The sequence below is a fragment of the Hylaeus anthracinus genome, unplaced genomic scaffold (genome assembly GCF_026225885.1).
Source record: "Hylaeus anthracinus isolate JK02 unplaced genomic scaffold, UHH_iyHylAnth1.0_haploid 11994, whole genome shotgun sequence".
Taxonomy (NCBI): Eukaryota; Metazoa; Arthropoda; class Insecta; order Hymenoptera; family Colletidae; genus Hylaeus; species Hylaeus anthracinus.
This window is the reverse complement of record NW_026534341.1, coordinates 6,415,926-6,443,841: the sequence shown is the minus strand read 5'-3', so window position 1 is coordinate 6,443,841 and position 27,916 is coordinate 6,415,926. Positions and strand designations below refer to the sequence as shown.

At 40.3% G+C, this 27,916-nt stretch overlaps 1 protein-coding gene and 1 long non-coding RNA gene across 3 annotated transcripts in view; one reads left to right on the top strand and one right to left on the bottom strand.

Annotated features, from left to right (window-relative positions):
* Nucleotides 1-7,488: 7,488 nt before the first annotated feature.
* Nucleotides 7,489-18,120, bottom strand: LOC128888334 (elongation of very long chain fatty acids protein AAEL008004-like). The gene is made up of 4 exons (XM_054145081.1): nucleotides 17,962-18,120; nucleotides 10,567-10,818; nucleotides 10,078-10,321; nucleotides 7,489-9,328 (listed from the first exon to the last, which is right to left on the bottom strand). Exons 2-4 carry the CDS (start codon nucleotides 10,816-10,818, stop codon nucleotides 8,820-8,822), a joined length of 1,005 nt encoding a protein of 334 aa, XP_054001056.1. The 5' UTR covers nucleotides 17,962-18,120; the 3' UTR covers nucleotides 7,489-8,819.
* A 191-nt stretch (nucleotides 18,121-18,311) lies between these two features.
* Nucleotides 18,312-27,916, top strand: part of LOC128888345 (uncharacterized) — a 10,324-nt gene continuing 719 nt past the window's right edge. Inside the window, exons 1-3 of one of the 2 annotated variants that reach the window (XR_008460230.1) lie at nucleotides 18,312-18,590; nucleotides 20,522-20,753; nucleotides 26,577-26,622. This is a non-coding gene — a long non-coding RNA (uncharacterized LOC128888345). Of the gene's footprint in view, nucleotides 18,591-20,521; nucleotides 20,754-26,576; nucleotides 26,623-27,916 lie in introns of those variants that run through there. The other variant, XR_008460231.1, reaches the window with a different exon arrangement.

The following is a 27,916-nucleotide window of genomic DNA, read 5'->3' as shown; positions in this document are numbered from 1 at the left end:
GACATACGAAGGAGACGAGGTGAAAAATTGCATAGGACTATAAAATGTAAAGAATAACCGAGACGTTCACGTGCCGTGATGCGTAAGCGAGAAGTTTCTCGATAGCCATAAGATTAGCTTCAAATTTGCATTTGCATCACGTCATTCCAAAGTAGTTTTCATGGCGACGATTAATCGCTTACGTATTATACTTGAAAGAAAAACCAACTTATTGCTCGGCGACCATTGGAACGAAGTGAAAAGGTGTTAATTCGCTCTCCGTTTACCCTTTTCGACGCGCAGAAAGATTGCACTTATCTGCACAGTCATCTCGTATCTATTAAACGACTTCCTGGAATATCAACTCGAAACGTTTACTTTCCTTTGAAGCGCACGCGATCGGAGACAACGTAGACAGCATCGCAAGTGTAACATTGTCATACTAATATGATGTATAGATTTCTGATAGTTCAATCATTAATCAAAATTAAGGATGTGTACACGTAATCTCCGTACGAGCACTTTATATTAAGGACACTGCGTCTAAGACAAGGTTTGCTGGGGCAGCCTTGCTAACGAGGTCGCGAGCATTACCTGGACGATACGCCAACAAAATTTTTATTTTTTTGACCTATTTCATTTGATGTTCCGAACCATGCAGATGGTAACTGGTAACTTCAAGCTTGTACGATACAACTTTTTTTAAATGTTAATATTGGATGAAACTAGCGAAATGGAATATATCAATCGAAAGCTTAACACGTTGACTGCCAGAGAAATATTCTTGAAAATTTCTGCTAGAATTAAATGTTATTCAGACTATTGGAGACTACATAATCAAACATCCGTCGTGGTATTTATTTTTATAACTTCATCAAAATACACGAATTTCATTTAAATTCATTCCCCTTGAAGCTTAACTTTCAGAATTAATTTTTTTAGTTCCTCAGTGAAATGCACTGTCACCCACATATGGGTGACGTGGCGATCAACGTGTTAATTAATATATCGCAGGAGATCAACAGAAGAGGGCACAGGTGGAACAGTACTGCATCCGTGAATGACCGTACACGGTGCTTCCGAAATTTTAACAAGAGTTTCAGTGGCGTAATCGTGTTTCTAATACAAAGAGCATTATAAGCATTACTCGTTTAATCCAGCTTTATTATCAAAGTTCATGCGAAAGCAGGTAACGAATCTGGCCGACAACGACAGATGAAAGCGATCCGCGGAGAACCTTGAACCCTTGCTGTGAAAGTGTCGTTACAGACTCCAGTTTTACCCGCTCTCTCGGAGAATTTGGAGACGGTAACCTGTCGATCCTGTTGCATAATATCTTGGCACGTTTCGAACGAGAAGGAAAACCTTCGAACGAGGACGACGAGTGCTGCCAGCCACAACTTGAACTTTACTCTTGTGCGACGTAGGAAGCGGAGCCGCGAAGTTCACTATTCAATTTCATCGCGTTTTAATGTACGATGTATTTTTCTTTAGCGTTTACAAAACGCACAGAGTACAAACGATTGGCTATTCGCGAAAGAGTGGATTTTCGACGAATTAATAAAATATTCCTTCGTTTCTGAATTTTTTAACCGTAATACACCGCTTGAAATAGAAGCATGATGTTAATTATGAAAATAGGGGAAGAAAACCCACGGAAATTCTGGTAAGGTCTCCTTCGTCACTTGCATATTCAGTGGAAAAACCCCACCTGTAATGGAAACTGGGAGAGCAAGTGTCCTTTGAGCATTTTATACAATTTGATACAATCGTAGTAATGTATGTCGCATAGTCTACGCTAAAATTCCTAATGACTCGACATTGGAAAACTTCGGAATATCTCGCCTATACAATTCAGTTCCACAAAGCGCAATTGTTTACATTTAGTCTGGAATAATTATAGTCCCCTGCCATATCTACATAGTTGCATTGTTCAAGAAGGTGTAATAGCTAATGAGTGTCATTAAAATGCAGCTGTCAGACGACCTAACTTCCTTCATTAAGTAACGAAAATATTTTTAAAATCACCCATCGATGCCACGAAATGTCTAATTCCGGTTATCGGATTTTTTTTTTCATATCTGGGGACTGGCCTAAATTGTCTCTCGACTTTTCAGTCTCGATCGTCCTACATCGTTCATAGGTAGGTACGTGTGACCCACATGCGACTTATTATGAAGGTATCCTCTTTCGTAATACGACGACGTACCCGTTTACCGATACTTAACGCGCGACAGAAACTGTTCCACGAAGATCCCCTCAAGATATGAAGAACCACGGATCACGTACACCTGACAATGGAGATTCAGCTACTCGAAAATTGAAAGGAATTTGAAACTTTGCAGAAACGCAGTGCGAGTAACGCTTTTGTTTCTCCGATGAAACGATCTGCGGGAAAGTGGGGTGGAACAACCCTTCCGAGTAATTATGATTTTTCCATTGTAATTTAACAATCATTTTACAATTTTGGAACTGGTTAGTTAATATTAAACTGGAATTAGTGTACGCGAAGCGACTTGTTTAGAATGTGTAAATTAAAACGCGACCTCTCAACGCAAAATGCTTCCTGTTCCTTGGCCTGAACTATTGTATTTAAATGGATCGTGTAGGTCTCGCAGCGAGCAGATTTCGCATGATCCTTCTCCGTGAAAATATTGACTTACGAATGGATGTTCCATAGAAATCGTTAACACCAAAGAGGCAGACAACGATGTTTAATGAACTTGGCAGGACTTTTGACACGCTTCTCCAACGACAACTAATTACTCCTTTCAACGTCAAATGTGTACCTTACTTGTTCCCGTCCATTCTCGTTTGTATGGCGTAAAAATCCACTGGACGTCAATGTATATTCCGACATATCGACGAATATGGTCATCGCTCACGCTACCAGGGAAGCAAATGAACGCTATTGACCTTTGATTTCTTTCAATATTCACGACCAAAATCGTTCTAAGGATTGTTTTTTTAATACGTCGTAACACGTGGAAGAGTTTTCGCCGCCATTTTCATGAAGCGTTTACACATTCTTAGAAAAATTAACATAAAACATTAAATGTTACTAAACGACATATACTTATCATAAAAGGTTATGGCTTGTCGCGAAGAAGGGGAAGCACTTGTTTTAAAAGTCAAGAAATTAAACAAATAAGATATGTATAGGGGGATAAAAATGCAGCAATTTTTTATCAACAAGCGAGGAGCCCAAGTAAAGCATAAAATTTAGGAACTTAGAAATTCAGATTTTTTATCGTAACAAATTTTGCTTGTTGATGTCTATTCTTATTTACCAAACCACTTCGCGTCGCGTTTGTTCTGCGTCGTACGTCGGCGCTCCTAGTTACACCGAACAAGGACATACTTATCCGAACAAAATTTTCTAGTAAGGTGAATACAAGGTGAACATTTCGCGCGTTGTTTGGTCGATAAAAAAAAGAAAAACTGACTGGATCAGAATTTCGAAATAGTTGCAATAAATATACTTTCGGCAAACTTTGTATAGGAAGTTACCGAATAAATGGGCAATTCGATTTAGATTCGTCATCTGATACTAGAATCTCCGATTTCTACGCGATGAGACGGCACCATTCGACGAGGAAAAATGTAGGCAAACGTTGGGAAACTTTCTTGCGGAACGCAAATTGCGGTAAAAAAAGACCTGTAGCTCGATGCGGTAATTAAAGCGGTCGAAGTTTTCCATTCCGGACGTTTTGCATTCCTGCATCTGTTTTTCAGGTCTCCCCGTTTACGTTTGCATCGATTGCGACAAATCTCGAACATGGATCTTTCCGTGTAGGTGGATATAAGGAACGAATTCGGCGATTCGGGGATTTTATGCGCAGCTATAGTCATCGGAGGATAATATAGACGCTGTGGCAATATTCGAGGGAATTCAAAGGTCATGCGTAGGCTACGTCAAAGATTCGTTCCATGATTCACTTTTGATCCAAAGAAAGGGGTTAGGAAGATTTGGTTCCGAGGAAAGGGGATAGGAAGACAGTCGAGAGGTGTCAAGATGCTGAACAGAATTACGCATTGTACGAAACGCCTCCAGCTAAAAAGTCGGTGACTGTTTTGAGTGGAATCATCTGTGCAACCAGAAAAGAAGCAGTCCACTCCCTTCAACGAGAAGCGGAAGTCGTCATCTCGATAACTTCGTACCACTTCTTTTTTTCATAAGTTCGTTTCCAAAGTACAAGTTTCAAGAATAACTACAGTGGGTGTAGAAAATATTCGTACACCGATCAATTTCCAAAAAAACTATGTAAAATTGTAATTTATTAACTTATTTTTTATAAACAATGACATTCTACATATTCTCGGAAATCTCTAGAAATTAACAAGAAAAAAACAATTAATCTAATGTGTTTACTTTACAAACTCTACTGTAAATCGTTCGTCATAAGAATCGTACAAGTACTTATTGCTTCTATACTTTTACCCACTTTTCGCATTTTTTTGTTAATTTCACAAATTATATCAACTAGTAAATGTTGTTTGGACTATATCTATCTTAGAGATTTCCGAGAATATGTAAAATATCATTGATTATAAAAAAAAGAAGTTAAGAAACTACAATTTCACAGAAAAGTTTTTTGGGAAATTGATCGGTGTACGAATACATTCTACACCCACTGTATCTCCAAGGAAATTTCGTTGCCTTCATTTTTCAAGATCTGATCATTGTAAAACTTGTTAAAATAAAGCTCCTAAAAATGGCCCTTTAATAAATCCCATGCTGGGCCATTTTTAATACAGGACTAACCAAAGTTTTTCTTACTCTTTGCGGTCTATACAAACCTTCTGTAAAGAGCAGAGTCAGGTCTACCACTCGTTTCCTAGAACTTAATTCCCAAAGCAGGTCCCATTTTGGAGAAACTCGATTCCCCCGGGCACTTTCAAAGCGAAGTCCCAACAAATATGTTTAAAAAAAATGCTCGGTTAACGTCGGTGTTGGAGTTATCGATTCTTTTCGAATCATGTAGCTCGTCGCGAAGCGTTAAACGTATAGTTTGACGTTGCGCGAGCCAAAGCGATTCGCTAATGACGTCCAATTCCTTCTGACCCTTGATTACGAATTCACGTTTCGCGCAGGCCGTGCGCAGCCTGTATCGTAACCACTGGGCAAAATGCATGATCTATCTGTCGTAATACATTAGCATGTACAGCGCATGCATTAGCGAGCCATATGCAGTTTATCCGAAGCCTCCTTTATGTCGCGTGGCCGCAAGACTTTCACCGACTGCCACTTTCACCAATGAAAATTAGTACAGCTTTGCTTGCTCGTTCTCGAGACCAGCGGGGCTAGATCGTCTCTATTATGGCGATGGAACGTCGCGCGTGCCGCTCCTAATGCTTTTCAAACGAATAAAATTGTCGTTGATTAGCCAAATACCTCGGACAATGACGAGCCAAAACCCATCGGGGCTCTGGTTTCGATCACTGACAGATCAACGCTCATAATTTTCGTATCACTTAATGTAATTACATGTAAATTGGCAGACGTACTGTTCGAAGTATGTACTTTTAATGCATCTCAGGAAGTTTATATTAAACACTCGGAATGACCAGAAAACGTTCCTAAAGTATTGAAATTGTCTCGACTCAAGGAGTCGTTGGCAAGGAAGCAAACTTATGACATATATTTTTCGTATTGAAGGGCAAATAATACGTTTGGGTAGTACGTAACATAAATTACTAATAAGAAAGACCCCCGCTTACGCCATTCGATCCCACTACTTAAGGTCTGGGGCTTATGTCATTGACGTCATGCTTGGGTTCTCATGTTGATCTGTCAACGACGCGACGATCTGCTTCTGCTTCAAACCAGGGACCTCCACTTCAATTTCACTTGTTGCTGAGTGACCATGCCTTCCACTTGTCAAGACGATGCTACGGATGACTTGCTTCACTAAATGCACATACTTGGATTGTTATGACAGAGTTATTATTGCTCTGTCGAGTAACACTTAGGGACGGTACGATTGAACTTAAAAATATTGTAAAATATAGTTTGAAAATAGATCAGTTTCGCAGAATTTTAGTAACGCTCTAAGATAGCTGAAACTTTAAATATGCTGTTAATGTGTGTTCGGGTTACGATTAGCTCCCACACTGACATTTTTAAGTAGAGTGAGAAGCAGAATTACAGTCAGGAAAGGAATGTTATAGAAAGAAGATGTTGAAAGGTCATTTTTCCATTTTATATAACTAATTCTTTAGACCCACATTCAAGTATTCGCGCGTTTTTTGACAATCGATTGACCTGCCGCGTAGCGGTGAATACCTGAACTATTGTTCGGAGTCCGTGCAGCGCCTCTATCGGGAAAACGCTCAAGTTTGTCGAGAAACAGTTCCTTTTGTCACTGCTAGATGGCGTTGAAGGTCTACTTTTTTTTACCGACGAAGTCGGTATATCATTTTTTTTTTAATGCATAAACAGAATTTTACATTACGATACGCATTACGAGCATCAAATTGATTCGCAGTTTCTTTGTGGAGTAGAACTGAGTAAAAATTAATTTTTTTAGCAAAGAAAGAAACCTATTTTTTTGAGCTGCTAGTGGCGCCATCTGTGGGGGAAGCGCTCAAGTTTGTTGAGAAACAGTTCTTATTCCTCTCCGATAGATGTCGCCAAGTTCACATTGCAGAAGAAAACGTTCTAAAAACGTTTTCCCAGTTATATTTCAATTCATAGTGCTCGTAGTGTAATTAAAAGATCATTTTTAACCGTAATATGACATATTATTTGTAAATACTGTAATATAAGTAATAGCATTTATGTGACGACATCTATCGGGGAGAATTAAGAACTATTTCTCAACAAACTTGAGCGTTTTCCTCACCGATGGCGCCAACAGCAGCGCAAAAAAATAGGTTTCTTTCTTTGCTAAAAAAATTAATTTTTACTCAGTTCTACTCCACAAAGAAACTGCGAGTCAATTTGATGCTCGTAATGCGTATCGTAATGTAAAATTGTGTTTATCCATTAAAGAAACATGAGTTACCGGCAAAGTCGGTAAAAAATAAGTAGGCCTTCAACGCCATCTAGCGGTGACAAAAGGAACTATTTCTCGACAAACTTGAGCGTTTTCCCGATAGAGGCGCTGCACGGACTCCGAACAATAGTTCAGATATTCACCGCTACGCGGCAGGTCAATCGATTGTCAAAAAACGCGCGAATACTTGAATGTGGGTCTAAAGAATTAGTTATATAAAATGGAAAAATGACCTTTCAACATCTTCTTTCTATAACATTCCTTTCCTGACTGTAATTCTGCTTCTCACTCTACTTAAAAATGTCAGTGTGGGTGCTAATCGTAACCCGAACACACATTAACAGCATATTTAAAGTTTCAGCTATCTTAGAGCGTTACTAAAATTCTCCGAAACTGATCTATTTTCAAACTATATTTTATTGTACCTTACACTCAAATAGAATGATGGTCAAATAATCCTTCGCAAAAAGAAGGCTTATTGCTATAAGGACTTTCATTTTAGGACAGTAGGTGATGATTGAAAACAACCCATTGACAAATTTGTTTATTAAAAACGGTACAATTTAATCGTCATAAAATAAATACATCATTTGTCGGCAACGAGTTGTCCATGTTATACAAAATTATTTATTCTACACATCGAAAGTGTTGCTTTCTTCGCACTATGTCTATATTTACTTAGGGCAACAAGTTCAGCGCGGAATTTTTTTTAAATCCTCAAACGCTAACGGTAAGAATTTGTTGTATGCGTAGTTATTAAAAAACGGGTGTCGTAAAACTAACACTATCCACGGAAACTACCCACAGGAAACACTGCCACGTTATAAAAATTAACAAAGTATCCTAATTGGCTAGGCCTCGAAGTTTCGTCGATTGCTTACGCGTTGGAAAAGGAATACTATCCCCAATAAATTAATTTAAAAAAGCGATTTTAACGATCCGTTTGCCTACGATTCGTCACACGATCATAATATCTGGTGAATGCCCACAGAACAAACAACATTTATTCAGTTTTATGATTTGAATGGGGACAACCGCGATCGCGTAGCGAGCTCACGACTTGGAGGAGATCGTCGAGCGATTTGAGCAATGGAAACGTCGCCACCTGGCAGCGACAAGATTCGTGGGAGCTCGCTACACGCTCACGATTACGACGTTTATGAAAGACTATCTCTAATAGACAAGTCCGTGAGTTTCATACCAAAAGAGCTTAAGAACATAGTCCAGAAATAGGTGAAACTCTCTTTTAGATAAAAAATTTGTACAACGAGAAATGACATCTGACGCGTGTACTCAGATTATGTTTCACGTTAAGCGTCATCAATTTTCATTTGTTATTCCAAGAGAGTTTTACCCATTTCTAATCGAGGCTTCTTTAGATGAGATCCTCTGATGTCAGAGAAACACAAGTTTTTGAAAAGGAAACCTTCGGTTCACTCCGAGACGCGACGAGAGACTCATCTGGAAGAGCGTAAACTTAACTCCGTTTACAGGAGTATCGATGCAATCGTTCCGGCAACGTTTCTTCGGTCCTATCTTACTCTACATCTTACATTCATTTGTACATGCGCTACATGTACTACACTGGAACATACAAGCAAACACTTACACAAACACGCACAGAAAGCGTGAAAATAGTAAATTCATGCGCGCGTATCCCGCGCGCAGGATGAGCCAGTCGGCTGATCCGAATTGCCATTTGCGGAGAAGAGAAACCCTTTCAACGGCCCTGACTCGTCGTGGGCGTGAAGAACTCAGGCAACGGAAATCGTGGATCCTCGATCAGCAATCAAAACCCAGAACTCCGTCTGGCCTGTTTGTCTGTGGTCGGGAGCAGGGTGTTCACGGTTTCAACGTGGGCAGCTCCTCGAAGCCACTGTTGTCGATGAACACGCGATTCCTCAGCCCACTATCCGATATATACCCCGTCGCCATCTTGTATTGGTTGGCGTAGATCGCGCCGTTCTCCTTCGACTCGCTCTGCGTCGCTTCGTTCTCGTTCTTCCTGCTCTCGTTGGATCGCCTCTCCTCTTCCAGCTTCTTTTGCTTCACCAGGGAATTCTTCCTCTTCTTATACGTTTCCCTGTAGAAGTCGCGGAACAGGAAGTAGAACATGATGGCGTGCAACCCGATCCACCAGACGAACGCCTTCGGGTAGTTGCAATCGATGAAGAGGAGCTGGAACGCGTGGATCATCACCAGAACGAACTGGATCATCTGCAGGGACGTCAGGTACTTCTTCCACCACAGGTAGGGTTGGATCTTCGGACCCAGGGCGGCCAGCAGGTAGTAGGAGTACATCACGATGTGCACGAACGTGTTCAAGAACCCAAAGAACGTGCTGTGACCACCTGCCATTTTAAATTGTTCAAGGTTGAGGTAATGGCTTCAATAAAGAATAATCGTTGTTATTCTCCTGCGATATTAACGTTTCATCCGGCACTAGTGCCACGTGCGTTTGTCGTATGTTATGAAACTACAGTTGATCGAAAGAGAGAGTGCGTAACAGGAATCAGGAACCAATCCGTTTAGCGACCTTCGGTGCTTCGACGTTTTATAAATTCCAGTTGTACTATTATGAATACATTGGCATACATACACGAGCACAAGTGTTGGTTAGATATGCAGGATAGATAAAGCGAAGAAAATCAAAGGAATTTTCTACGGAGTATCAAACTCCAAACTTTATTTATTTATTCTATTTAACCCTTTGCACTCGTAAGGCCACCTGCTCTGCCCAGACGCTCGAAGACGTTATACTCCTACGGTCAGTGTCACTGCCCACAATTTATCATTAAGTTAAATGTAAAATTCTAAAAAAAAAAAGTTGTATAATGTAACAAACTGCAAAGAGTTTTTCATAGCCATCCCATAACTCAGAAATCTAAGAAAAATGATCTTGCAGTTGGCTACCTGAATATAGCCAAACTGCTTGGAGTGCAAAGGGTTAAATAACCCTGAATGTCTATAGACGTAGGAAACATTGCGTTTAATATACCAGGTCGTCTCAGAACCCCACCACAGAGTGCATTACGCGCGATTAAAAGCAATAACCGAGGAAACGACGAGATCTTCGAGAGAAAGGAGGCGAGTCGCTTACCAGGAGTGAACTTGACGCCGAACCAGACGGACATTGGCATGCATCCGTGATGAATCACGTGGAGAGTCGTGATTTGATCGTTCTTCTTCCTCAAGACAAAGAAGATCGTGTCCATGAACTCTGTGAACTTGGAGAAGTAGTACCACCAGCAGCCGTTCGCCATTCGTAACGCCATCGGGTTGTTCGAGTAGTCCACAGGTTGGCAAGAGAACGAATAATGACCTCCCCATCCGGACACCAAGGACTGCGATGGACAAAGAGAACAAGGAGTCAACGTGAGACCCTCTGGCTTGTTTATTGCGTGCCTTTCAACGTCGACTTAAACGAGACTCGACGAGCAAATTTATTGGTTACGCGTTCCGCTGTAATCTTTCATAACCGCCGTAAAACGTCCACGGGATCACAACTGCGATGTTTTTTATAATCTACACTTCGAAACTCGATACGTCGACCGATTGGACTAACGGTTTCAGCAGAGGAGGCACTCACCTCGTAGAAGAGCCACGTGGAGAATATCACTTGGAAGAGGTTGTAGTATATCATGACTTTCCTGAGATCGAACGGCTTGCGGTTCTCCATCAGCTTAGGGCCTAGGACTTTGACGAAATAGACGTAAGACAGACAGATAGCTAGGGTGGGTAACGGGCTGCTCATCATGGCCCAACCGTTTACCCTTGGGTCGCTTTTGTTGTCCATCAGGTCTCGGTAGCTGTCGTACAGGCTTTGCACAACCGTCGCCATCTGAAATTTTCAAAGGATGCACTGTTACTTAATTCGTCGAGCATCCTAAAGACACATTTAGGTGGCATAACCTTTCATACTAAAAGTCCCTGTGCTATATTTCGTAATTTATTATTTAACGATCATGCTTATAAATAGATGTTGTGAGGTAAACGATCTCGTACGATTGTCCTCGATTACCCATTAATTATATCTGCACGGTTTTTATTAACTTCATCATCGGTTACCCAAGCTCGACCGTACACGAGAGCATCGGTTGAAAGGTTAAATCAGGATTGGTTATGGCTTTACGGGTCACTTAAAAACGTTGATGCCTTTTACGAATCGTACGTAAAAGGAGGCTAAACGCGCTGACGCGAATGTTATGAAACGCGGACTTGGATCCAAAGACGAGATCGACTCCATGCGGAGCCAGACGGATGCGCCTGTGTAATTCGAAGAACAAACGATCCGATTGTACTTGAAATTTTAGAACAAAGAGAAATAAAGGTTCCCCAGCCTTGGAATGATTACCGATACAAATTGCTTGGAAGACGGTAGCGTGTCATTTACATCACAGTTTCGTTGACTTTAGAGATTTGAACGGGTATTTTTATTCATTCGTTCCTCCTTTCATTCTAGCATAACGTACCAGTGTTCGTCGCCTGTTTTCAATTGAAAATCCGCGCGTCGATCTTTGAGACAAGTGGCTGTAAACTAAACGCGTAAAGTTCAAAAGGCATCTGTTCTTTTCCTGTACGACATGAAAAGAAATTTAATCGCGCGAGTTTCAATCCGTTTCGATAAAAAAAAATATAATATGTAAAACATCGGTACAACAGTACCAACAAGATTAGAGTTAATAGAGCAAATAAATACGTGTTAACGTTTCGTTCAAACTTAGTAGTACATTTTCAATTACACATAATTCCTAGATAGGTTGCCGACCTTCGGTCTAGATTGCCGTTAGGAATACGTATTTCCTTTCAACCACTGCGATTAGAGCAAATTTGTTTGGAATTAAAGCGCCTGCATAAATTAGTCAACGGTAAACCGCAAGAACAGATATCTGGTCGTGTTTTTCACCACTTATTCATGAACGTAACCGTGTTTCGAAATAATCTCCATAATGGACGTAAGCGTTGTCAGTCAGTAACATTTTTTCACCATAATTGATTGGTTTTTTTTTAACTGTTTCCGTTATATTCGCGATTCCACACAAATTGTCTAGCTAAACATCGCAAAAAATGTACTACCATTTCCGTTCGTGGTCCTCTATGCTCTTTTATCGCTAACTAACTCGAAAACCAGATGATTAAGGTCGCGTCCCGATCTCTGAACAAAAATAAATCGTAAAAGACGATTTTCGGCTCGGCAAGTCGATGCGATGTAGGTACTCGGGGAACCGGTTGATCGACTGTTTGCCAATTCGATAGTTAAGGTAAGAGCACCAGTAATAGACGGCTTCAAGGCTATTTTCGCAGAAAAGCTACATTTCCACTGTTTTTTATCGAATCGCTGTACCAAAACAATAGGCTAGGTGGTGATTTATCTTTTATTGACTTGATAATGGTAAGTATACGTACAAAACTGTGCGCTACCGATGCAATTATCTTACACATTTTATGGCCAGTATTCGGCTTAGGCTAGTACGAGAATCCACGAGTGGACGCTTTTTCAGCCGGTCTTGCAAAATTTAGGAAATCATAAACGAACGACGGGTTCCCCGAGAAGCTGTACAAAAACGATTTTATCGTCGATTTTGCAACTCGATCTGCAACCAGTGCCAGGCGACTAGGGCTGAAAGAGAGATAGAAAGGAAGATGACTGGGCTTATTGAACACTCCACCGACCGACGCGTAGCGATGGGAATGATACCGAAGCGATACTATTAATTTTAGTCAGCGTAGCAAAAACAGTCAGCTGTCAGAGTCAAGTGATTTGAAATTTTAGATATTAATCAATGTCTGTCTATGGATGCGTATCTCTGAAATTGTTTTTCGTTTATAATTGTATCCCTATCACCTTGGTCGAATCGAATCAGCCCCATCACTGCAGACAAGTAACCCGTTCTCGTCGCATAAACATGCAGCCCCTACCCGTCCAATCCTAAGCCATTGAATCTCGTAACCCTGTTTGTGACTCCGCGAGTTGCCATCGCGTACAATACGAATGCCTGGCTCGCCCCACGGATCAATGCTTCGACATATCTTTTTCGTAGTCCGATCCGAGCATTGTATTGTAATCTGCGTTGTATCAATCCTGATGCTTGTAACAAAGCCATCTTCTAAATTGTCTTATTTTCCAGTTCGTTAGCGTTCGCAATTCTTTGCAATTTAAAGAGCAAGCACGCTACACGAAAACTCTTAACTAGCATCACGTGAGCTCGTACAACGCAGTGAAACATCCGGTGTTACGTTTTCACCCGACGATGTAAACTCTGTAATAGACTCCAGCCTATCAACGAGTCACGTTCCCTTTGATAGCCTTATGGTGCATTTGCGTCAGTCTTCTACATTCCTCGGTTGTCCTCGCGAAACCAGTTGCTCCGACAATGGCGAACTCCGTCAACCTTACTAGGCTATTTATTAAAGCGAACTCAGCAGTGGCGTCGATTTCCTATCAACTTCCACGCGTGCTATCCGAAGCGTGCCCGCACGAGCTATGTCTTCGACACTGACGTAAGCAGAAATTAAATGCCTATAAACGCTGCACATTCCTATCTTACTTTTATTCGCTTCTGTGTATCGGTACAATTGAATAACGTAACTGCACTCTTTTTTCAGTAGAGGAGTTACATTGCATCAGATTCATGTGTACCAATGCGACAATAGCGGAGCGTTAACATCGAAGTAATTAGAGTACTAGAGGCGAAGTAATAGAGTTCGCCTTGCTTCTTTCGATACAATCAATAAATAGATCAAAGAGACTACTCGTCGATGGAACAAGTCTATTGCATAAGTATGCACCGTACGTAGACATCGTTTTTTGTTTCCTAATCGTCTATTGATCCTAAAAATCACGATTAAGTTTAACGAGTCCAGCTGCTCGTCCTCCCATAACTCGTCAACAGCGACCGGAATAACAATTTTTCAACCGCATCGTCGATTGTGACTTAACGTCCAATGGAACGTGTTTATTCTATGTTTCACAAGCGCCCCGGCGTGGCTCAAATTTGCGATTTGATTTCGCAAATCCGCTCGCCCATTCCAGAACTACGTCGTCGCTGACCGGAATAGAAATTTATCGATAGCTTCGGAATTTCTCAATTAATATCGGTCCGAACCGTGCTGCGTTCATTCTTTGTTTCGCAATCCTTCGGCGCAACCCCGTATCACGTGACTCAAGATCATTAGGAGCGAAACATGCTTGTGTACTGTTCACCTCGACACTGTTTTTCTCGCTAATCTGTCCATGTCCAATGAAAATTAATGGTCCACGCGAGTCCCGATGCGATGCGGTCATCGAATGACCGCGCTGTGGTCCAGAATGTCACCCTATTTGTACGCGAAAATAAAAATTCCAGAAGGAAGTGCATTCAATGCAATGTGCGTTCAATATATACGTGCTCCTTTCCTGAATAATTCTGTCTAATGTAAATCGATAAAACGTTCGACAAATTTGAGGTCAAGCGAACTGTAGTAAATAATAACGATGTAAAAATTAAACGACTGGGCGCGAAGAAGGAACACGAGTCGATTGGACGATGTAAAGCGCGCAGGAAGAAACAGACAGCCGGAAGGAAATCGTTAAAGAAAGCGATCTCAAAGGTGCGTCGATGAGACCAAAGATCAACAGGGAAACTTTTCGGAGAAACATTCCACTGATCTTCGCAATTTTCTTTGTTTCTCTACTCGGAAATTATATAATTTATTCGAACACTTTTTACTTTATGTCGATTTAAAAAATTAGCAAACAATAAACGCTACGGACATCTAAAATATGACTTCCCCTCCAGTGAAAGCACGTTCGCGAGATTTATAAAATGATCATGTTCGCGGTGGCCACGGGACTAAATAATGAAGTTCTATCGCAGGAGGGAACCCTTTCAATCCATTTGGAATCCTTCTTGTTCCTTGCAATTACTGTCAAGGAAGGAAACTGTTTGTCGCAAGGAAACGATTCCTATATTATCCTAAGTCGACATTTTTATTATCCCATTTCCCCGAAGCGCGTGATGCGCGCATTCGAATCACCGCAAAAGGGACAATAGCCAGAGACGCGAGCGCGAAACAGGCAACTTAAAAGGATTTGCAATGTAAAGCTGTGGGACATGTAGCGTCGCGTGATGCAATTGGAACCGCTGCTCTCTCGTCGGCCGATTCCCTTCTTAAGCGTCATTTGCTGTCCGGTCAGGCGCATCCTTCTGATATGTTTATCTACTAATGAAAGTATACCGTGCTTTTATTACGAGACTCGCGAGCGTAATGCGATTATCGCTTTGCTGCTCGCGAAACTCGGGAACTGGCTTCCGATTAGAGCAGAGTTTGTTCCATGATCGCTATGTTTTTATGGTTCACCAAGCGTAAAGTTGATCGAGAACAAATTAGAACGTAGGGAATTTTTGAGAAACAAATTAATGAAACATCAATTTTATTGATATTCCAAACGGATTTTAATTTCATTCCTTTGAAAACGTATCCTTCGTCGAGATTTTACGTTAAATTTTCTTCCACGTTTTTATTTTCATGTACGCAGTTTTTTCCAAGTGTAACAGTAGAGTCATTCGGTGTCTGAAATTATGTAATTGACACAATTATCAATGTTTATGTTCCGACCGACTTTTGTTTGAAGGCCGCGAATACCGAAAGCCACTCACTGACCCCACGATCGGTACCTCGCGTAGACAAACTTGTACCTTGATCGTGCGTTCGACTAGGCGTCGATCATGGATCTTCCTGTTTTTTTTTTTTTTTTGCTGAGAAGCACGTCGCAATTGCGACTCACATTTGAGAAGGACAATTGCATTAATCAACATATATGCTCGTTTCTGATGAGAAAATTACGGAGGCTCGTGACTGCGATTACAAATGGGAGAACTGCATTTCTGGCGATGGCCAAGTTCGGGTGGACCACTGTCGCGAGAAGCGCGACCGTGAACTGCTTTCTTGCGAAGGAAAGTAAAACACATGTTTCGGGAACCGTGCCAGAGAGAAAACGAAGGTTCGGTTGGTCTGGACCTTAACGCTTTAAATACGTAGGTCCGAAATGCAACGTAAAGTGATCGAGCATTATATGCAAGAATTCTTTGGAAGTAATCTCAGCCTGCTTTCATAATCGCGAACGAAAAAGTACTGTAAACAATTGAAACGAAACTGATTAGCGAGTAACAAATTATCGAGAGTCACGTCGCAGGAGGATTTGTTGAAAAATTTGGAATGGCTCGGTTGATTTCAGCAGTCGAAAGCAAAACGCGCGTAAATGACAAACGCGATAAGTCACGACAATCGCGAATTGCGAACTATTATATCGAGGGAATTTTCATCCGAGAGTTTTCACTCGAGAGACAGGTGATGACAATAATTATAGCTATTAACGATCACGCGAGAAGGCTTTGCCTTGATTATGACAACAATCACCGGCACTTTTAGCGGTAATTATAATTTTGCGCAACGCGCGCGAGCTGTAATTATCGTTGTTTGCGTTAAATATTGTCTTACGGACCGTGAGCTCTTCGTGCGATGAACCTTGTTTCTTCCTGGCCTTAGGAAACTGTTTTGGACATAATTGCAATACTTTTCTTATTTGAGTTTTCGAGCTAAATTGAAGTTGGATACGTGTAGTCTCTAGTGATATTTAAACAACTTTTATTGTGGCGATGGTAAACCCTTCAAACCATAGATGCGTGATCGATTCTCGCTACCGCAGTTGAAATTATATAGCCAAACTTTTCCATTATTTAATATCCTTTGCTCGTCGAATAGAAAAAGAAGTGAACGAGCGCTAATATTATCATGCTAATTCTTTTCCTCGAGAGTCACGCGTTGCGTTTAAATTTGATTAGCTAAATTCAGAAATTTCTTATGCACGGTTTACGTTTGCTCAGAAGAAAAAAAACATTTCGAGAAAAATGAAAAGTGCAATTTTCAAAAGCGCAGAAGGCAAGTCCTGTTTACGTTACATTTAATTTTTACCTTTATAGATTTAGACAACTTAATCACATTAGTCATACAGTTAATTAATCCCAATCAGTTTTTTCCGAGCTGTTATTGTACACTAATAAGAAACAAGTATATAATGTCTGTACTGGGAACACCGATTAAAAAACGCATTGATTCAGCCTAGACAATTAATTCTCGGAAATATGTGCAACGAAGAAAACAAACGTTATTCCTTTTTTCTGAATTAAGAGACTTTCGTCGCGAGTGTATATCGAAGAACAATCAAAATTGAATGACAATGGGCAATTAGCGTATCTTTACGTCGGTCATAATTATTTTTAATCGACAGAAAATTATTTATTTCTGGTTATTCTTCTCTGTTTCAAGCAAAAATATTATTCCATTTATTTTTTATTTTATCGTAAATTTAGTATGGTTCTGGAAAAGTCTATTCATTCCCAAGGGTTTCATTATTCTTTATTTTATTTCGTATATCGACCGCACGTATGCTAATGAGAAAGAGAACAAAGCATATAATACAAGGAAAGGTGATTCAACATCGAATAAGGCTTCATCCCTCTTGAATAGAATAGAATTGTTCGAGGTTGGATATCGTAAATGTGGCTACCTATCGAAGTAACCATAGTAGAAAGATTATGGGTTCAGCGCCATCAATTACTTCGCTTTCAACCTTGGACTAAAATCGTTCTTCCTCTGCCAAGTACCACGCGCGCGGATCTTCAAATTAATTTTATTTTTATATCAGTTGCAAAGTAGCCCTAATACGCATACAAAAAAGTATATCTCAGGATGTTTCCGATTGTCTCGAGTTATTTTGATAAACAAAGTGCAACTTATACTACAGTAAAACATAAAATAAATAAAATACTAACCCTCTAAAATAGATGTTCAAATTCAAAAGTGTATTTTATCCAACGGTTCCATTGTGAAAACATAGTTAAAAAAAAAAAACAAAACAAATGAAAAGAAAAAAAAATCTAAATATTGATCACTGCACAATGAAAAGGATTCGAAGGATTCGTGCACGAAAACGTCTACTCACCGTGAATTCGAAGGGCACTCCGAAGTATTCTTTTCAAACTGGTTCTCTTCGAAATTGTAATCAATCCGGTTGCAGCAAGACGCGCGATCACCACTACGACGAGATCGGTCCAAGTATCCAACGCCGAGCTGAGCACCTTCGTGCTTGACCACCTTCGAGGAAACTGAAGGCCCAAGCATGAAAACCGTGTTTTATATCGGCATAAGCTCGTGACACCTGTACCTGCACGTTACCCGTCCGGCGTCGTGGGGCCCAACAACCGTACCCCACCTAAGCTACGTTGGAACCAATTGTTCTCCATCGTCCAAGGGTCGTTAGCAGACGTTGTTCGCGTAGCTTCGTCGAAGCGTTCGATCGGTGACCGCCATCGCACAGGAATTCGTTGTCCACTCGTCAAAAAGGACCAAACGTGACACAATCTTTCGTTCCGTGCGACCGGGAATTTCAGTCGAGTTTACGCGTTAACACCTGTTCTTAGTCGATCTCTTCGGAAACCCCTTGGAACCCCCGACGTTAACGCACTCGTGCCGAAAGCCAGTAGCCAAGTGATGGATATCTATAACGTGCAGTGTACGTGAACACCGTATTTGGACTAGCATGCTTCCTTATCAGAAAAGATTCTCGATACGGTAAGATTAATCGGTAAGCTGCGGACTACCGGGCTCGGGAAGAAGCGAAACGGGAGGGTTTTTTCTTGCCGTTAGGATTTGTAAAAATTTCAAAATTAATTTAATCGACGGAAAGCAAACTCGGAGTTACCGAAATGTAAATTCCAATTGAATATTTATCTAAATTTCTGATTACAATTTACGAAGTCATATCCGAAAGTCTCTAAGTTCGCTCATTAATATTCATATTTATAATTTTCATCCTCATTACTGCATTGTATCCAAACTGAAGTTCACATAGTATTTAACATTGAATTTAGTGTTGAAGTGAGTGAAATATGAATGAAGTCGATGGGGTGAAATTGAATGTAAACAAAGCCTCAGAGACCTCTTTCATTGTTTACGTTTCTAGTCAACTCTCGTTGTGTTTAGAACAATCTTTTGTGGTCTTCGCTAGGGATCTCTAGGCGTGATTGTCTTCTTGAGAACGAGTTGTACTCGCTCCTCTCGTTCCAGCCAAGTATATTCGATGGAAGGGATTCAGTGAACAGAAGCACGGTTGATGGTAGAGAATTGATCGTCCCAGCGACAAATTACAATGTTTGATAAAATGTATGCAACCGAATAAGTAGGGCCCTGTAACGAATGAAGAAACACATACAGCACCCTTCATAAATATTCGCACGACAACGTAACGTAGCTTTTCTTCAAGTGTACGAGTATGAATTATAAACCTTCTCGAATCGTATATTCAATGTTTATTCAGACTTTTATTCGCTACACCTGTGCCCTCATGCATTATTATGGGCAGCGAAACGTGCTAATCGTTTAATTGAAAGCAACAATTGTAAGTTATTTTTACTTTGACAAACTACTTGTTTGGCAGCATGCATCGTATTACAATAACCGGTACACGATCGTGAGAGATATGGACACTAAATTTCATCAGAGTTGCGTCATGCTTGGTACTTATCGACGACAGAAGACGTAATATGTGCATCCTCTTTTTTTTCTATAATGTAGCTTAGGTCAAATATTAATTTGTTTCAGGTAAAAATTGTACTGTTTTTCTTTTTGTACTCCACTAAATCGATTGTACAAAAAATTGTATTGGCTGTTTTTCCATATTTTACAAACATGTCGGATATTAAAAGATGGTTAAAACGAAACGAATAAACAAGTACATACGTATATTCAAATGGAGGTGGGCTAGATTTACATTATTTCGTGTCAAGTGTACGTTTGTCTTGCGTATAAATTAGTAACAGGCGGTTGAAGGTTGAGTCTTTCGTAAAAAATTAATTAATGCCACGATTTAATTATCATATAGCATCGTTATAACATTCCTCGCAATATTTCGTGCTTCTTGTAAGATACATAGATCTGAATGGTTTCATAAACGTCGATCAACCGGCGACCATACTAGCGCCGAACTGCGCTTCTCATTCAATAATAAGTCGATGCAAGTGTTTGTCCAGCAATGTTTTCATCGTATGAATTGTGGAATTCGTCGTTCGTGACATAGAATTCAATGTGTACCGAGACTAGGTAAATGATCATCGCGACGCGTGAACGGTGAATTATTCATACACCACTCAATGTATCGAGTAGCAACAACATCGATCGGTTTATGCTAACGAGCGTCACTTGTATAATGAACGTTAACCGTCGATTAGGATTCAGCAATGCGAACGTAAGGTTTCGGTACCACGGAGGAATTTTTCGCTCGATTTGATTACAATTCCACGATTGTCTTAACGCATCCACGGAAAATTCTAGAAATAAGAGACCGTTCAATTTTTTGTTCCGCGATCGATCTATACAAATCGTACGATGTTGTGACGTACTTGTAACTGAATTCAAATCCATCATTTCCTGAGCTCTTGACAAACAGCTCATAAACAAAATTCATTAAGAAAGATTAGAAAGTAATTAAGAAAGTCTTTTTACAGGAAGAAGGAACGATGACACAGAGTAATCTGGATGCTGCTCCAGAGTTTCAGGGGGAAGCTGTGATCGCACGTTCCGATGTTGCAGCTTCGCTAAGAATTCAAAGACGTATCAACAAAACGATGAGGCATCGATTGCTTTGGTCGAATCAAGTATTTCAGGGCACTGCTTAAACCCGGATATTTCATTTCACGGGCTGTGAATGCCTCAAGGATCTCAGAAACTCGTATCACGGTAAGAGGAACGATAAGTTGATTTACAGGTTGCTCACATTTTCCGATATTCGACGCCTATGGAATTTCGATAATTTCGATGAGGACTATTACGTAAATTCGATAACCTGTGAATGAACGCGTACGTGCCTTTCGAACAGTAGCTGAACATTCGGCGTTGGTGCACGAATCCTCCGGTAATTATTGTCCCGGATAACGACATCGTAGGCTGTCACGTCTTAGTTTGAGGTTGCAAATTTTCTTGTCGAATCGAGTCACGTGTCAACGTGTGGATCACTTTTTACGTCAATTAGAGCATTTTTGAACTTGACGTCAGAGATTTCGGTGAAATCGAAATATATTAAAATCAACGTTTTGGTGTTCTCCTCATGTTCCATGTATATTACATGATCAAAGTTGCGTAATTCTCTATTAATAGTCATACGAGAGGTCACCTACTTAGAAAAGTCAATTGGCTATGTATTCAATACAATACATTCTATGGAAAAAATCAAAATCCAGTTTAATAGGCCTTTGTTCGTATTCATTGCCCTCGAGACTGTTATTTCCGGTTTTACATTTCCTAAATTAATGTGAACATGTGTAGGGGTTATTGACTTCTCGTCGTAAGGTTTGCGAATTTTGTCAGTTTATATATTGAGTTGTTGATTTTCTTAAATCAAAGTGCCGAGTAATACCTGCTCGACACGATATGTCGAAAAAAATTGTGACGCAGTCTATTGATATTTCGTTTTAATTTTTGAGCGGAATATTTCAGCGGCGTTAAGAGTTTTTCGCATTTTTTATTCATTCATACGATTACGGCGGCGCTTTGCATTACAATAATGACGTAAAGAGAATCAGCATTCGCCAAGGAAAAAATTAGGATTTAATTCGAATTTAGTTTCCAAAATTATAGACATTTTTTTATTAAAATTTTATTCAAGCGCGTGGCTCAACCAATAAGTGCACGGTAACTCTTGCGTACAATGCTTAAATTAACAATGCATTCATTTAACATTCGTGTCGACTATGCACTACATTACAATACGATACATACATTTTCTGCAACTCGTTTAACGCGTAAATAACGCCATGGTTACATAGGAAACGTGTATATACGGGATTTATAGACTTCTACGCGGCACACGTCATCATCACCAATTTAAGCGATTAATCGGAGACCAGAAGCTTCGACGGGATAACTCAAAGACGGAAGTTTCCAAGGTCTCGAAACTCGTCTAATAACATAGGCGTATCTTCCTTTCTTCTCCCTCCGCGTTTGCCGACTCACTGCCATCTTTTATGCCCGAGAGCAGGGACCTTGTGGACGATGATTGCGTTTTGTTGTACGTTCAATGACCTCTCACGGTGATGGTAACATTGGCGTACGCCCGTCCTCGCGTGGATGCTGCCACGCAAAGATCAAAGGATCGCTTGTGCTCGACCACAAGTCCTTTCAGTGTTTTCTCTACACGTTTTCGACGTTTGCCCATTTTTACGTTGTCTTGGGGGGCGAGACTTTCCGTGCCCCAATAAGGGGTGTCATTTAACAATTTTTTCTAACGACATGAGATATCTAATGCCAGTGTTCCACGTGGAAAATACGAACGTCCTTGTACCACGTTACTGGAATTCCTCAGTTGCGTGATAGGATGAATCTCTTGGGCCCTAAAGGTTACAATGAAATGGGATTGGAGTTTTTAGAGATCAGAGAAATGTCACTGTTCTTTCGTATAAGGATTTCCAGTAATATTTATTTAGCAAGTTTTTATGCAATCGAGCGTGGACTGACTAAGACGCTCTCCTAGTAGATGATGCTGTCAAGAGTCACACATCTGGTAGACAGAAAATCGCGTACATATTCTCGTTCGAGACCTTATTAACGAATGATTTATTCCGAATGCTCGTTCAGTGTCTGCGTTACATTGATCTGATTCATTCATACGAGATACGGAAGGTCAGAGAACATAAAACAAGAAAATGTCTGTTTGCGGAGGCTACACGGTTTCGCATAAACAAAGAGTGTTTGTTGTACGTTGAACTGTGTGTACATTTCACGAATTCTTTTCGCTGATTTAGTGTTTCGCGGATTATCATGTCTGAGGATATTAACGTTAAATTGAGCGCGGAAATCTCCCGTGTAAAAATGTTCCGCAAGGTGGACTGCGTCCAGCCTTGAGTACTTTCCGCAGTTGCGGTCAGCACGACGGCCTCTCGTCCTGGCGAAGCAACGTTCTCAAGATTATAGGGGAGAGTGCTGTACCTCCGGATGATATCTATTTTCGCTCATTTTCTGAAATGGATATTCCACATACAATTCGCCCGTAACGTCCATGAATAATGTATCCTTCTCCTCGTAACATACACACGGATCAAATTGAAACAAATCACTGGCTCTGAGAAATTTGTTCTTGGAAAAGAAGCTTCGTTGGAAGGTCCAACAGTGCGATGCGAGAAAAAGACTCTTAGTTCTTCGAATTGTTTAGGCTCGCTTGATACGATTCAACGCTGGAACCAATTTTTTTTGTAATATCGAGACAGAAGTGTGACAACGCCGATTACTCTTTGTTTACTTACCGTGATATTAAGGCGACCTGCTTTCGATGGATCATTCTGTATTGCGTAGAATTTATCACGAGACTGTAACAGCTCGCACGCGAAAATATTCATTCCATTACTAGTCACTGTGCACAGCCGCTGAAAATTAGTATTCGACGGACGCGCAAGCCACCCGCATACATGCAACTCCAAGCCGAGCGCCATTAGATCTTCATATAATTTACCATCGTGCATTGTGTGCGATTCGACCACCGACATTGGGTGGTCGTTCATCGAAGGAGACTTTTCTGGGTGTACCTCGTGAACTTTAACTTCAATATATTTCAGAACAGGGAGTGTCTCGATAACGCTACACTAAAATTAGAGGCGCTGGTAATGTACCATTCATTATAATTCACGTTGGTGTTGGATTCTGTAGCGTTAAAAAACCATAAATGATGTTTTCCTGAATTGTAAAATTCTAATCGGTTGTTTACGTGAAGAGCGAATAAACATTGCCGATGATTACGCGAAACGTAATTATACTGCATTATTTATGCAGAGATGCATAAATGCATAATGTCAGTTTTTAAAATGTCCGATACACTCGCTACGTTGCTTAGCCATTAGAGACGCTTATCGATATTTCTGGAACCTGAATTAATTATAACAGATCGATTACTTACGGTCAATTTTACAAATGTCTTTTTTAGATTGATCGATGATGGACGTCAATCGACAGATCTTTATGTTTCGCATGTTTTTTAAAGATATTTTTCTTACATTCCACAACGCTACGTGCCACTCGTTTAACATATTCGCGACAAACACTTTGCACATGATGACATTTCAAACGCCTAATATTTGCCAATATTTTTCATCTACAATCAGTAAAATGGAAATTAAAACCAATACGTAAAAGAACAGTGAAGCCTCCTTGTGGTCGTCACAAGGAGTTTTTACGTTTTCGTTACCCTGTTCGCTTTAATCGTTACGTTATCGAACAAAACGTGTGCGATGTTCTAACGAGACAAATGAGATTACACGAAGACAGAAGCATCGCGGGGTTGCAGAACGTGGAAGAGGAATGTGCGGTTCCCGGAGAACGGCTTTTTGCGCTCACAGCGAAAACGGACCAGAAAGGGAGACTTTTATAGAGGTATATTTTCATACGGCGGTTGTGGTCTACCTTGGCCGTGTCATTCTGCAATGTGCTAATTGGCGTATGGGCCGGTGATTATCATCGATGGAAGTAAAATTGAGCGCAGGGTTGTGATCCTCGCTGGTGATAGTGGCATTTGTTTCCCTGGACTCTAGACCTTGTTCCTTCTTCTAAAAGTCTCGATGATCTATTCCAATAGCGATACAAATGCTACGTTACACTTTCAGTGGTCGCCTTTGAAAGAATACTCTTGAAAAACGCCACACGAAACTTTTTCAATTTTTTTGTTAGATAAGAACACCGAATAACAGGAACCCTGGATGTCGAGGCCATACAAACTTGTAAACTTGCCATTCAGCTCAAAGCCGGTTATTTGCTTCAACATTCGAATGACGCTCGACTGTGACGCTAGAACCTTCATTGTTTTCATGAAATAGCATTCAAATTGTCAGAGAGCATTCATTCATCCGTATTTGCTGATGAGAAGTACATATAAAAAAATCGAAATTAGAAATCTTCTCAAGATTTCGTTAGGCCCCATGTATTTTTTAGTCCCGTTGTTTGAAATGGTTCGATAGAGATCGACATCGATTACGTTACAATCGCAACGACATTGTATATTGGCTTAGGTCGTTCCATTATCGAACCTTGAACCGTTCGCTTCATTAACAATTTTTGTAAATCACTGTGTGCTTGCATGACATTTCAGTTTCGTCGCGCCCAAGGACGTTCTCGCATAATCGTACAGTTAGAGTTCTACTTTGTACCTTTACGGTGTAAAGTTTACACGCTTACGAGTCATCTCACGAATAGGGGGAAGAGGAACGAAGGGAAGCAATTTTAGCCTTTATTTGTTTCCGATTCAATCAATCTTCAAATTGATACTGACACTGTCACAATTTATCCTTGTGTTGCTTTTGACCCTAGTCCTCCTACACGGTATCCCTTAGCTTATCCTTCAATAAAACATCACCGTTGACTTCGCCCCTGTTTGGAAATCTCTGTTCGCCGTTCCCTTCGCTTCTACGTCGGTTCACGGCCACCGATGTCGAGCAGAGCGCGTACATCCACGCAAGGTTGGTAAAAACTGGATCATCCAGTTCTATTTATCGTTGAGGAAGTTCTCTACATTGCTGGTCGAGAAGATAAATGTTGTGGTGGAACTTGGAAAACGAGAACTATTTAATATAAAAGTTTGGAATGCCCGTTGCCGAGGAAGTCAAGCGAAAGATCTATTGCGATAGTAGGAACTCGTTTGTATTTTTATTTCTGATAAATGCTTAGAAAAAATACGTCTTGAGGCTCGTAATGCATAAAATGTACACTGTACGTTCTTAAATGTGACCCATACTATCGGAGGGTGCAAGAAAAAATCGATATTTTGACCCGATAAAGTGGAAACCCACTCTTTCAGGAGCAGCGAATTAAAATTATTACTCGGTAAAATGATTAGTCAGTAACTCTCGATGACAGCTTTATGACGTCTCGCTATCTTGTCTTTGGAATCTTGCGTTCCGTCGACTTTGGACCCATCTTCAGGAAGTGTTTGCGCCGTTCCGCACGAAGCTGAATCTTAGGTCCGTATTAACGAATCGAGGCGAAACGTGTGATAAAATGTGAATCTGGCGTAATCGGTGAGTCGAAGAATCGTCACGCTTACGATGTTACGCAAATCGCATTCCACAGTTTGGGAGGCGGAATTGTAAAGCCGGATTATCGAGGTCGTTAGAATGGAAACTCCGCGGATAGGAATGACTATTTTATTATAGGCAATAGCTTCGTTAATCTAATCTGGTACGATCTTTGGTAAATCGTTTCCGGTTCAGCAAAAGACCAAGACTTTTGAAAGTATAATAGCAAACGCCGATTTTATTTCTAAGGCTTCTTGGATAACAATCGACAACTGTTAACTCCTTGGTCCCCCCACCTAGAGTAATTCGTCCCTTTATCGGGATATCTTCAGAAGTACCTATTCTTAAAATAATTGAAATGCAAATATGTAACTTACCGCATGTTCATATTTGTTTGATTATGTCAGCAATCCTCTTGTGTGTAGTTTATGATGAAGTTCAAGATTACGAGAGACATTTAATCCTCGGAATTTCTTCTTGATTATAAAACATAAATTGCACACCGTTTCAGCTCAACGGTGCCCTCTTCAGGTTTAGGGAAAGAGGTCGAAAATGATCGATACCTGGCGAAGAGGATTCAGTTTCACGGTATGCAAATTGCACATTGCACCAGCGCAAACGAAGGTCATCCCGAACCTTCCAATTAACAGATGCGGCGCAGTTGCGATCAGATACCATAAGTGATCGAGCGACATCATCACCTATATATATGTATACGTATACATTTGGTAGTAATTACATACGCGCGAAAAATCGCTTAAATATATTTAAGTAAAAGTGGCCCAAGGACGTACGTTTGACAGATCTTGCGTACAACTAACCCAATTGTAGTGAAAGAGGATCTGGCACGAGTAAAACATGGCAAGTACGTTCAGTGAGTTCGGATAAAGATTACAGAACCCGACGAAATGCCAGAAATGTAAAATTCGGCAGCAAACAAGGTGTGATAAATTGTCTTGGGGTGAAGATATTATTATATTATTATAAATTACTATTATAAATATATGACATCAGGACATAATAAGTTGGAGACACACGAATACAACTGGATATTTTGTGTCTCGATTATGTCTATTAGCAATTAACCTTTTCGTTGATGAATTAATTAGTCGCATCTATATCCTCTCAGCTGAATTAATTTCACATTTTACCGTGTAATAGTTATAAAATCGTTTTGAATTCATTAAAAAAAAGAGACATACTTTGTCGTTTGTAGCACAAAAACACATAAATTTTATATACTTCCCTTCCCCTCTATATAAACGTGATTTTTTTCATAGTCTGTGCAGCATTACTCGTATTTACATTAACCCAATGGAAACATAGAAATAATTTTCGCGTTACATATTAACAATTTTTCTGCTAATATTCGAGTACGTTTATGAAAGGATAAAATGAAAGGTGTGTACGCAATAAATCTAAGACTATTTGACTTTCAATTCAATGACGTCAAAGTATGGAAAATGCCTTTCGAGGCGAAAACAACAGTCATTAAAAATGCTCGCTTATTACGCATCTAACACGAAAGATATCCTGCTACAATTCCATTGTTATCCATGCGTATAAATTTTGTAAATATAAATCGACATCAGATAATTGCCATGTCGTTAATATACGGCTTGTTAAACCAAACTCAATGAAACAAAAAGCGACGTTTAGGATTATACAATCTCCTTGATATAGTTGGTAAAAATCAGCAAATCAACATTATGAAACCAGTGTAAGTTAATTTCAAGTCCAATACTTTTTGTGAGTACTTCTTGAGCAAGAAACAAACGGGACGTAATCATAAATATGACATGGTCTCTGTATGTGACTTTCCGCGTTCTTGAAATCGATTGCGAATGTGAC

What these genes read in the sequence shown, in the direction of transcription:
- LOC128888334 (XM_054145081.1), bottom strand. Translation starts at nt 10,818, where the DNA reads ATGGCGACGGTTGTGCAAAGCCTGTACGACAGCTACCGAGACCTGATG. An exon ending in CCACGTGGCTCTTCTACGAG is followed by an intron (nt 10,322 to 10,566) that starts GTGAGTGCCTCC and finishes TGTCCATCGCAG; the next exon opens with TCCTTGGTGTCCGGATGGGG. An exon ending in CGGCGTCAAGTTCACTCCTG is followed by an intron (nt 9,329 to 10,077) that starts GTAAGCGACTCG and finishes TTAAAATGGCAG; the next exon opens with GTGGTCACAGCACGTTCTTT.